At 41.3% G+C, this 12,427-nt stretch overlaps 1 protein-coding gene across 1 annotated transcript in view; it reads right to left on the reverse strand.

The window, feature by feature from the left end:
• LOC103780041 (teneurin-4-like) overlaps positions 1 to 12,427 on the reverse strand; it is a gene marked incomplete at its 3' end in the record, with an annotated part of 173,717 nt that overhangs the window by 30,510 nt on the left and 130,780 nt on the right. Inside the window, exons 3-5 of the mRNA XM_008947689.1 lie at positions 8,754 to 9,006; positions 3,455 to 3,553; positions 1,144 to 1,379 (exon numbers count right to left, since the gene is read on the reverse strand). Coding sequence (XP_008945937.1) covers positions 1,144 to 1,379; positions 3,455 to 3,553; positions 8,754 to 9,006 — 588 coding nt within the window. The remainder of the gene's footprint in view (positions 1 to 1,143; positions 1,380 to 3,454; positions 3,554 to 8,753; positions 9,007 to 12,427) is intronic.

Below are 12,427 nucleotides of genomic sequence, written 5' to 3' on the forward strand. Positions count from 1 at the left end.
CCTGCTCCTCTTACAGGAGACATAAAAGTGACCAGAGTATGATGCAAGGCAGAAGTGGAAAAGTATCAGTCATTAAAGAAGTGTACATAAAAGGAACACAGTAAAAGCAATCCTTTGTGGTAGTGCTAATTGTACTCATGTGAAATCAAAGCAAAAATCTTTCGATCCAGGCTAAGATTTGTAATTCTAACCACAACCTTTTATAGATCATTAGTGTACAGGAAGTCACAGTGAAATCAAAAAGACTCCTTTGTGCCATGAGAAATGGGTTTTGTTACCCATGATCACATCTGTAAGTCTCTGACACCTAGAGTTTGCACCACAGAGAGTTTAAAATAAAAGCCTAGGAATGGACCTTTGTAAGACATTTCTAACACGAATATCAAATCTAACTGGAGAAAAAGCAATGGTAACACCCCAGCTTTACAGGTGGAAAAATACAATTTTCACTTCTAACGGTTCAATTACTGTTGCAACAAATACTGAGAGTGCTTTTTTGCAATGAACACTGACAACCCTTACAAACCAAAGAAATTCAGATCATGCACAGCTCAACAAAAATCCACTGCTTCTCCACCCAAGTAGCAAATTTCTCCAACTCCCCCTACTCAAAAAAGGCTTTGTTGGACCACAATCTAAACTGAGGCCCTCTCTATCCTCCATGTCACCCCATGAACTTCTATATAGTTCGTTAAATGGCTAGAATGTGCCACCAAAAGATAGAATAAAACTGTACTTCTGTGTATCAGGATCTTGGTCCTTACTCTGTCCTATCAGTCAACAACAGGAAATTCCCACGGACCTGGATGTGACCGTGACTGGGACATGGACCTCACTGCCTGTTTGAGAAAAACCTGGTGGGTTTGTCTCACTCCAGGAACACTTTTCTTTGCAGAATGTAAACAGCCCATGCCATTGAAGGGAGCACAGTGCATGACTCATGTTTTACTAAACTCTTCTGTCTTTATGACTTGTTAGGTTTCCTACCGTAGTATTGCAACCAAAAGTAAGTCAACAGAATCCTCATTTCCCCATCACTCTGTACCAAGATCTTGACCCTCAGCTTCCCAAACGTTAGAATAAAGGGTGGGTTTGTAGAGAAATGAAAGCAAAAGCAGAAAGAAAGACCAGAAAAAAGCTTACCTATGAAATACGCCAGCAGGATCACCAGAGTGACCGAGATGACAATGGCACTCAGAGCAGCACATTTCCAGTTACAGTACTTATAGGGTTTCTTCAGGTTAAAGGCAGGCCTAGAGAAGGTACTTCTGGGAAGGGGCCTAGGGGGAGGTGAGTACACAGTGCTGGACGTCAAGGGGTATCCTGGCGACGTTGTACAAAAAAGGGGAGAAGTGCCTCCAGGTTTGAACAGGAAGTGCCTGAGGGAAGAAAGACCAACAGCAAGTGACTCCTCACACAAACGGAAGCTGAGGGAGATGTGGGGTGGGAGGATGGCCACTGCTGCTGGGACGAGGAAAAGCAGCTCCACACAATGCTGGCTACAGACACGGATGGCATGCACGAGAGAGAAGAATAAAAATCAAAAGGCAAGTCACACAGAGTAAAGGGAAACAAAACAAAACAAAAGATCACAGTGCCAGCAATGCCACAGAGAACTCTTCAAGGGCAGGAGTCCCCTCTGTGGAAGAGCCGGCGTTGAGTGAGATGAATACCCCAAGCACAGCTAGGACAGACTGGTGGCACGGGCAGCACCGGGGGCCTGCTCACGCTCCCACGGAAACGCCCTAGGGAGGCTGGAGAGAAGCGTAGGTCAGATTAAAGAGGAGAGGGCGTTGACCAATTCACTGATCGCTGCATGAGAGCGGATTTTTGTACGGCATCGGTGAATGGAGATGGGGAAGGAGAGCTTAAGCCATTCCATAGCACCCAAATTGTCACCGAGGGGAATATTCACACTGTCCCCGCCTGGCAAATTCGAGAGTCGGACAACGGCACGGCCAAAAGCATCAAAGCCCAGAATTCAAGCCTTGTGTCTCGCCAGTGGGGAGAGGCACCTGCTTCCATAAAGCAGTCCAGAGCACCTCAGCTCGATGCCTACCTTTAAAAAGTGTGAACTGCTGTCAAAGGCAACAGCAATTCCTGTGCAGTGACACATTGGGAGGCACCATACTTTGCCCATTACTACAAACACAGCCTGAGAGCCAGCCTGTGAGGACCTCGTGTGAGACTCACAAAAGTCAGCACAAAAAGAACCCACTGCAGTCCGTGAGTTCCTGAAATGACAGGTCTTGATGAGAATTCCCTCCACAGGAATCCTAAATAAAAAACCTGATTTTGGTAGGACAGCATGAAGTACGAGGCATTCAAATTCCAGGAACGAAACGTGGGAAACAGATCTGACTCGTCTCTCTCCATGCTGACGGAAAACAAAAATGCAGCCTGTGAGGACTGAGAAGCCAGCCCCAGTGCAGTTTGCACCTTCACCCGTGGTTTATGGGGCCAAATTCGCAGCCAATGTAAATGTAGTCAGCATGGATCCATGGGAGTCAGTCCAGCCAGCAGATAATACCAGATGAAGATGTGATTCTATTTTCCCATTGAAGTCACTCATGCAGTCACAGGGGGAAATGTCACATGCAGAAACATCACCATGCAGAAAAGCCACTGGTTCATGCAGTATAAAGTAACACATAATTCTCCCAAATAGTTATTTGTAGTATTACAGCCATGGCTTTATTGGTAGTCTAAGCATGACTGCTGAGCGTTAGAGAAAGATTCATTATTTCTACTAATGGTCTACATCAAAACATCAATTTTTGTAAAGAGTCAGACACTATCCTGTGTTTTAGAAAGTACTTATTTAGACACTGATGTATCTGTTCTTAGCAAAGAGGTACCTGCAGTGTTCAAGTACACCAATTAGATCTTCAGTTAATGATGGTCACCAAATTAGAAACTGCCCACACAAGGTCAACAGTTTTGGCAGTAAGTGTCAAGTTAAAAGCTGCTTACAAATTAAAAGTGATCGAAAGTTAGGTAAAGATGCCAGAATGGGTGGTTAAGTCAAAATGCTTGGCTTACACACACCACTAGCAGACACTTGTAAGATAAGGTACGGGGAAAATATGAGACTAACAGAGAAGTGTCAGGATGCCAGAACAATAATGGTTTAAGATTTTTATGAAAATTAAATCAATCTTAGTTTTTATGTGACTCAAAATTGCTGTAGGTACTTCTTACTAATGAAATGACTTTCAAAACAAGGGAAAAAAAGCAAATGGCATGCTGTGGCTCACTAGCATATTAATGGCTCTGCCATTAATATGTACAGGACACAGTGCTCCAAACCCCAGAACCTCATTTTTTTTAAAGCCATCTTGGAAGAGGCCAGAAATGGTGTTGCCCTTAAACATCATTGATAGGACCAAATGCTTTCATGCAAGGATCATAAGGACTGTACAGTAAACAGGAAGACCACAGAAGTGTCACATACCCATCATTGTAAGCACCGTCATGTCGGGAGGAGGTGAGAATGTCCATCTCAATGAGGTTGTCCTGCAATGTCTCTAGGAATGTCTGCTTTGCTATGTTTCTACATACATATGGAAACATGAATGAAGCCAGTGAGTCATGCATATATGAAGTGTGATCTTATAAACCACAATGGTAATAGTGCAGTTGTGCATGGAATTAGAATGATGGACCATATATTTATATGTATAAGGTGCTACACATATACATATATAGCTTTTAAGAATGTTCACTTCTCTCTCTATACACTATATATACGCATATACACACATATAAGCACACACGCCCATGTGCATGTATTAAAAAAAGTTGATGTCTTTGTTCATTTCACATTATTTATTGCCAGTGACACATGAAACCTTCTGAACTGCTGGATCCAGAAGGGTAGATTTCAGTCCAGCACAGCTGGACCCTTGTTCTACCCCTGCATCTGTGCCATTGTTATTTAGAAAACGCACAGCACAGTATCTGTATCCCACTGTGGCCAGTACCTTGGTAGTACACTTCCATCTAGACAATCTCATGGATTCTGAGCAAAAATCTACCACTCCTCTTCTTAAGCTTCAGTTTTGCATTTCAGAACTTTTTAGTTACCAATTTGATCAACTTGTTTCCCTTTGTGGAGCATTAATTTGCTCTTGAGAAGTTACAAACTGCAAGTTTTGCTCAATATAAGCATTCCAAACAAGTGTCTCAGTGATAAACAGGTAAAAGCTGGAAACAAGTTACGTTGTAACCCGAATTCCAATACAAGAGTATTGGCTGCAATCTGGATAATAGAGACAATCGGCAAGATACTTAGGGCCTGCACATGAAAACGCCTGGTTTTGACTTTGCACATGATAGTGGCATTTTGCAATATCTGGCCTTACTGGCATGTACTTTGATGAGTCATATTTTGACATATATATGCTAAACTGTTTTGTACTTTTTGAGGAGAATAGCAGGACATAAAGAATTAAGTCAGAGGCACAGCTGGGAACAAACTGTGTCTTTCTCACCTTCGGGCTTGTTCCTCAAGACCTGGCAAAGGAACATTCTTTCCATCTTTTTCAAACTGAAAAACAGTCCTGATTTTGCCCATGCCTGTTTTCAGAATTAAAACTGGACCTGAATGTGAACAAATGCCCTGACCAAAACTAGCAAAAGGAATATAAGAGCATCGTGACACTTGATCACTTACTCAGGATTATGCACTTACAGGATGCAAGTGACACGATGTGAACTTAGACGAGAACTCCTTTGTCAGAGAGACTGGATTCAGGGAATATGCTATATTAAGAGAAACCAGGACTGTCACATTATACAAACATTGATACTGTCTCTTCTAAAATGTCCTCAACCTTAATTTTAATTTCTACTTCCTCCTCTTTCCTGCTGCTAATGTCAGCAGTTGTTTTGCTCAGCTCACTGCTTTTGGAGGCCTCTGGGCTGCTTTGACAGAACAGATCTACTCCTTGATCTGAATGAAAGTAAAGTGACTCCTGTTCATAGCTTTGGAGTAAAGTGGATCGACATGCATGAGCTGTGTGCCATAGCACTTGAGACATTACTCCATCCCCAAGTGTTTGCGGCTTCCTCACATTCCCTGGGAATGCAGGAAAGGTTAGATGTTGAATTCAATGCAAAAAGCAGCAACATATGTGCATGCACTGAGCATTGTATGGGTAAGAGGCAAGGCATCTAGCAACACATCAATCAATAAAAGTTCATCAGTAGTTAAAATCCATGTCAAATCAGTTCCATGAATTTCAGTTGTGGATTGTCAATAAAGCAGAAGAGGGGAGCGTTATATAATCCTATAATGTACGTATTGGTATCAGAGAGGTCGCTGGGTCACCGAGGTGACGAATGCATGATTGTCCTCCTCACTGAAGGCTGGACAGAGTCTGGTCCCTCGGAGATTACCTGCGAATAGCTACCTACTTACAAAACACTCTTCCTCCTCATTGCGAGTTGTGGTGACAGAATCTGACCTTACATGATTACTACATGAAATTTCCTGGGAATAGAAGTCTCCTGAAAGCTGCTGGTTTGTCAACTAAATGTCCATCTAGTTGGCATTTATTTGCTCCTGCAAGGTCAAGTGTACAGGAACAGAAAGGAGGCCACAGAAGAGGAAGAGTAAGGAATAAATATGGAGGGAACAGACTTACCTGTCAAGAGTAACTGCTGAGCAAAGATCTTCTCATCACAAACTTGACAATATATTGCTTTTAGAGCAACAATAAAGGGAGCAGACAGGAAAAGAAAGAGGAAAAAAGGAAAAACAGAGAAAAGGGAGTAAAGGGAAACTAATGAAAAGGAGGGGCTCTTCCTCTTGCAACACAGAAAGTTCTCAGATATGGGATATGCTTATCGTGTCAGCCGTATACTTGTGCTGCACATCTCTGCTTGCCTTTGCACTACAGTATGGAAATTTCCAGGCTGTGACAAACCATCCTAAATTTCCAGTTCTGAATACTGCCTCGAGTCCACGGAGTCAAAATCAAGCCTCTTCAGACTCTGGGGTGCTTAGAATCTATAACTGTAGGCACATTTCACAGCCTGTGACAAGCCCTGTTTAGAAGACGTAGCTTTTTCTTCGTGTTTTCACTCCCCATTGACTAATACGGGATTTTAAACGCCAGATATTCAACAGAAATACAATTCCATTTTTGACATGAGATTACTATAATCTCCTATTGCTATACTTCAAAGGCCGTAATTCTTGGTTTAATGTTTTTTTTTGGCCAGGATTTATTTTATTACATATTGGACATTTTATTCTCTTAGGTGGAGGTCTTTTTTTGATTCTAAATATCTTTGCACTGGGGAAGGTCGACTTCAAGGAAGAGGTGTAACTGGGCATCCAAGTTTGCCAAGCAGCTCTGAAACCTGATCTTTTATGTCTGCAGAATTCTCAGGGGAGGAAATGGAAGACCTCTGCTGCTTGGAAGAGCAGACTGAGTTGAGATTTGTCACAGATTTACTGATCATCTGTGCAGCACAGCCTCTTTGCATTATGACACCATTGTAACACGTTTTCTTTTCTTAATGTTGTTTAGTGAAGGAACAAAAGCCTGTCAGTTGTGCTCTGTAAATGTACTCATTTGCCGTTTGGCATAAAATTGCACAGCCCTTTCCAACACGTTTGTTGTCTGAAGGGACACTGGGCAAAATTAAGCTGTTCCAACAAGTGTGTTAAAAGCCTCAACATCAGTCTCGAGACGACCTGTTTTCTATTAAATTAAGAAAATGGTTAAGTTATGGATCAGTTACACATGTGACTGATTTGTGATGCAAGGGAAACCATTAAACGGTGCAGAAGGATCTCTTCATGCAGGTAGACCTCCAACATTCAGCCTAACTAACAGCAAGAATGTGATCAACCCACTTGCACAAAGAACAGTCGACTTCAGATCTTGAAAAATTTTAATCCACAATGATTTTGTGGAAAAGAAATAAGGACAGTCTCTAAGGCTGTATTCATTTACAATTTAATAGGAACAGCCAATAGTTCTGTCTATGAAATCCTGCATTCATTAAGATGTGGTAGGGCTGTCTCTCCATCTACCTCTCTGATTGCCACCAGAATTGGACAAATGGGGACAGGATGTTTTCAGCAAAGAGCTTTTATCTCTGACATTCCTCCATTGATCCAGTAGCAAGGACACTCCTTCTTAATTGTAAGGTGGTGGGTTCTGAGAGACTCCAGTCAGACATGAGGATGTCTTGGCACTATTAAAACAGTGTATTATCTCTTCTCCCAAGAGTTCACAACCTGGTTTAAAAAAAGGCACAAGGCTTCCTCCAGAATTATAAAGGACTATTTAAAAATAGCTGCAGAAGTGGGGCCTAAGTATTTTCTAATGTAATTTATTTTTCTTTTCCAAAAGAAATAATACATAAAGGTCAATGCTTGGGTATATATGTTCAAGAATTAGTAACACAATGTAATTACTGAAACTGTTGCCAAATCACACTTGCATTACTTGCTTATAATTTTGTCTTAATCTTTTGGATCCAGCTTCTTAGTTGGGTCTTTTTAATTAAGCAGTCACAGAGAAATTAATTATCCTTAAATGCCATAAAATGTGATCCTGAGCTCTGTTTTGGAAGTTTCAGAGGGCCAGCAGACATAGCTCTTTCTCAAAAAGTTTGACAAAGTCTCTCATTTTTAACAAACATTTTCTTAGGAGAAGCTGGTAAGACTGGGTACATTTTGTTCCAGGGCACAGACAGAGCTACCACTGATCTCAATGAGATTCCCACGTGACAGATTTGGTCCCTGGCTCAGTTTTCAGTTAGTATATGTTGGGGTTTTTTTCTGTCTGAAATCTGTCATGTTGGTTTGAGAAGGTAAGAAATATGAGGGAAAAAAGGCACCACCGCATTAGGCCTGGAAGACTCTTCTCCAGAACAAAAAAGATACCATGTATGGGGTGCTAATGACTCCAGCACCTCCAGTGGTTTCTCAGTAGCAAACAAAATGGTGAAGCAAAACCTCTGGAGAATACAAAAACTGACTTTTGGGTGGACATCAAGAAGTAGATGGACTCGGTGTCAGATTGGAGGACTGAGGCTGAGGGAGTATGACAACCCCCTTCTCCAGAACCTACACGGAACCTAAACAAAGCTATGAACTAGAACAACTCAGTGCCCCCTCATCACACCCTTTGTGTCTTGCATAGGTGGAAAAGAATTTAAATGCTAAATGTAAACATCATTAATTGACTGATGTCCTGCTGTCCAGCGTTTCATGCTTGCTGGGGCAATGTTGCAGGATGGTAAAATGCTGCAGCCAACCTCTCCTCATTAGGTAAAACATGATCAACCTTTCCTGAATGAACTACTACTAAAGTATCTGCTTGATGAGGCACAGATAGAAGGCTAAATCTTTCCAATATATTGAGTGATTTCAGTTTCTTAAATAGGATATTGGTTTATCCTACCACATAGGAAGAAAAGACATTAAAAGACCATAAAAGAAGGAAAAACAAGAACATTTTAATCTATGATCCTGATTCCAATTGTAAATGAAGAAAATAACCTTACGAGCAGCTGTTAAAGTCAATATTTGTAGTTTATGAAAGAAGAACAATTTCCTCTTCTCCTAGTCCAAATAAAAAGACAAAAGGAATAATAAATACAACTCAAAATTCTTGAGCCAAACACCAGTTCACAAACTGAAGGGCTGGCTAAACAGATGTCTGCATTTTCCATAGCATCCTTAGCACACACAGTCAGAATGTTGTAAAGTACTGAAGAAAATGACCTACCTAGTCTCTAGTGGGATGTTACTGTTAAGCAACCAGTTGTCCTGAGCATGGGCTGGCTCTTGAGTGCTGGCTGGTTGTTCTCCAGAAAGAGAGTGGTCCGTCGGAGCTGGGCTGGGGTTGCTGCGTGGAGTGAAGTTCCCTCTGTTTAGAGAATTGATGGAGGCTGCGTGATGTTGATTCGGGGTGTGAGCATGTGATATTGGAGGTGGTGGAGTTCTAAGTCTCGAGTGATTTTGAAGATTTGGAGGATGATCTAAAACAGAAGTAAAATACTTTCAGGTTCATGATCTGAACTGTTCCATACTGCAGTCATTTCTGTGCAGGCAATCCTAAAAAGCATGAAGGCTGGGACGCCACATATCCTAAATCAAACTCCAAAGGGTAACATAGCCTTGTTCAATGTGCCCTAATGACACACACATTGATCCCCCAGCCAGCTAGAAAAATAGTTCAGCTTCATGCACAAAAGTTCTGAAAGCTTAAAGCACTGCAAAAAGGCTGCCCTGACAGCCAAGTTAACTCCGATGAACAACTGCAGGTTGCAAACTGCAATCTATCCATGACACTGATTTGTGATAAAGCATGAAAAATACAACCAGCCTGGACAGATAACATTTCAGAGCAATTTTATGATGGATATACAGCTCCCAGTGAAGTTGTTCCACCTGTTTTGCCAGAGAACTTTCAATAGTTAAGTCAACAAGAAGACCAAAAATACATTTAATCATAGACCAAGTTTAGGGAAGGCCATAAAGCTGTGTCAGGGTTATATAATTTAACAAAATCCAATAGTTTGTATTGTTAGAGACGTACTCACACTGAGTAAAAAATGCATGTGGCATAAAAACTGAGGTGTCAGGAAAATAAAACAACATATGGTGAAGAAAGATTTAAGGATCGGGGATATGGCGACTTTGAGTAAATCTCAAAGTATTTGTTAGCCAAGAATCTGAGGGAGGCAAACTGAGGAAGGTAAACATTTAGGGAAGACCAACCTGGTGCTGATTATATCGGGGGGTTTATTTTTCAGTTAAGTATCAAGGATTTTTTTCACATGTTTTCTGGAAGAAAACCTAAATTTTTGATGGAACTGGAGGGAGACAGTTCAGCATACTGGATTTGGGATACAGGAAACAATCCTCTCTAATATTAGTAGGTTTATGCTTGTAAGTCAAGTCACAACACTTTTCTGATGTCTTGTCTGAAAAAAAATTGTATATGGTATCAATCTAATACTTAGCTGGCAGACTTCTGCATCATGAAAAACTAACACTCATGTGCTGTCTAATTAGAGAGCTCAGAATTGAATAAACTGCACAGAGTCCTAAATTATAATGAATGGTATCAAAAAAATCACCATGACATTTAATGACACTTGAAATCTGGATCAGGACTTGGATTCAGGAAAGGATCAGAGAAAGCATTTACAATATCTCTGGAACCTCTCAGATATTTAGAGACATAGGATAAAATACACAACCCATCCCCCCCTGCTCACCCTCTACTGACTCACATCATCTTACCGTTAATTGTGGCTGATCATACTAAAACCTTTGTGTGGTTGAGGTGGTCTAACAAAAAAATAGAAGGTGTTAATTATGGATTATTCTCTTTGAATGTGCATCTACCTCTGGCTTTGTTAGGTTAGACATGGGTCTAGGGGTATATATTCCACAAGGAGAACAGTGTTTTTAGGTTCCAAATCCATTTTACCATATACTCTGATAAAAGTCAGAGGAACACTTTAGAAGTGCTGTTCTCTCTCTTGCATATCAGTACAATAGAGAACAAGGTTAGAAAAAGAGATTCGTACTGGTCATCTATATCTGGACAGGTAGATTTGGAGGGGATTCTGCCCCTCTACTCCACTCTGGTGAGACCCAGTCTGTAGTACTGTGTCCAGTCCTCAGCACAGGAGTAACAGGGACCTGCTGGAGTGTGTCCAGAGAAGGGCCACAAAAATGATCCGGGAGCTGGAACTCCTCTAACGTGAGGCCAAGCTGAGGGCGTTGGGCTTGTTCAGCCTGGAGAAGAGAAGGCTCCAGGGAGACCTTCTTTGTGGCTTTTCAGTACTTAAAGGGGGCCCAGAAGAAAGATGGGGACAAACTTTTTAGCAGGGCCTGTACCAACAGGACAAGGAGGGATGGTTTTACACTATAAGAGGAGAGATTTATACCAGATAGAAGGAAGAAAATTTTTAAAATAAGGGTGGTGAGACCCTGGCCCAGATTGGCCAGAGAGATGGGTGATGCCTCATCCCTAGAAATACTCCAGGTCAGGTTGTCCGGGGCTCTGAGCAACCTGCTCTAGTTGCAGATGTCCCTGCTCAGTGCAGGGGGTTGGACTAGACGTTCTTTAAAGGTTCCTTTCAATCCAAACCATTCTATGATTCTATTTGATTCTATGATTCTATTTTATGATTACTCACAGGAATCTAATGGAGTATTCAGATGATTGAGTTAGCAAAGCTCATCCAAAATTAATAACACGGCACTGGACTCCAGTCTAACATTAGTTAGCCCTGAAAAACTTGGTACATCAGCCAGCAAATGAAAGGGAAGGACAGAACAATGACCATGGACTGTATGGAGAAGGAACATCAGAATAAAATCAGATCTGACCTCAGCTCTGCACCACCATGTGAATCAAGGCATCCGACCATCCTTGGACAAGGTATTACTGGGGACTGTCACTTAACTGAAGCCCTGACCATGAAGGAAATAAAGCCAACAGTGGATGAATCCTACTGCTGGCTTAGTTAAATTGGCGACTCTTTTTCCCACGCAACAGGCAGTAGACATGTCAGCTTGGATGAACCCCCTCTGCTGAGAGGCAAAAAGAAGATGGGAACAGAACGCACCAACACTGGGAAAATGTCTGCTTGCAGACAAAGGGAGACAGGAATAGGAGATGGTGTATTAATTCCAGGCTGAGGGAGAAGAACATAAATAGAGGATTTCCAGTTTTGGAGGTTTTCAATCTATCACCATTCACAAAACCTTTTTTCATCCCAAAGAAAATGACCTGTCTAATTAGGAAAAAAATACCAAAGGTTTCCAAGACCAGCTATTTGAGTTTTTATTACACCTGATGCCTGAGATGCTCTGTGCAAACAGGAAAGGGGGGCAAATGGGTGAACCCTGACATATGCCATAGATGTTTTGTGAAGTTCTCCTGCTACTGGTTGACTTGCCCTACTGGAGACACCATTGTCAGACTGTGAATCAGAGCCTGTTTCCAAAGATCTGTTATGTAAATTCCAATTTACATCCTATTATTGCAGCCACATTGCAGATGCTATTATGGATAATGCTTTTGAATCGAGTAAAAATGTGTCATTTTCATTCTCTATTTGCATACCCTCTGTGATTTCTTTGCTAAGACAGCACATCTATATTACTCTGGTCCATGTGATTTTTCACAGCATTTTATAGCTTGTATTTCTTTTTTTCTGACATTTAGATAGCTTTTCCTCCCCAAATATTTTTAATTTCATTTATGTACAAATCCTGAACACTTACATCACGTCTGAGCATTACTGAATTTAATATATCTTGACTAGGATTAGAACTATTTCCTTTACCTTATGATTCTTTTTTTCCACTTTCTTCTCAAGCTAAGGAACATTAGAAAAAACGTGTAGATGAAAGCACAAGTTATGAAATCTTCCTGCT

The sequence above is a fragment of the Merops nubicus genome, unplaced genomic scaffold (genome assembly GCF_000691845.1).
Source record: "Merops nubicus isolate BGI_N331 unplaced genomic scaffold, ASM69184v1 scaffold12599, whole genome shotgun sequence".
Classification (NCBI taxonomy): domain Eukaryota; kingdom Metazoa; phylum Chordata; class Aves; order Coraciiformes; family Meropidae; genus Merops; species Merops nubicus.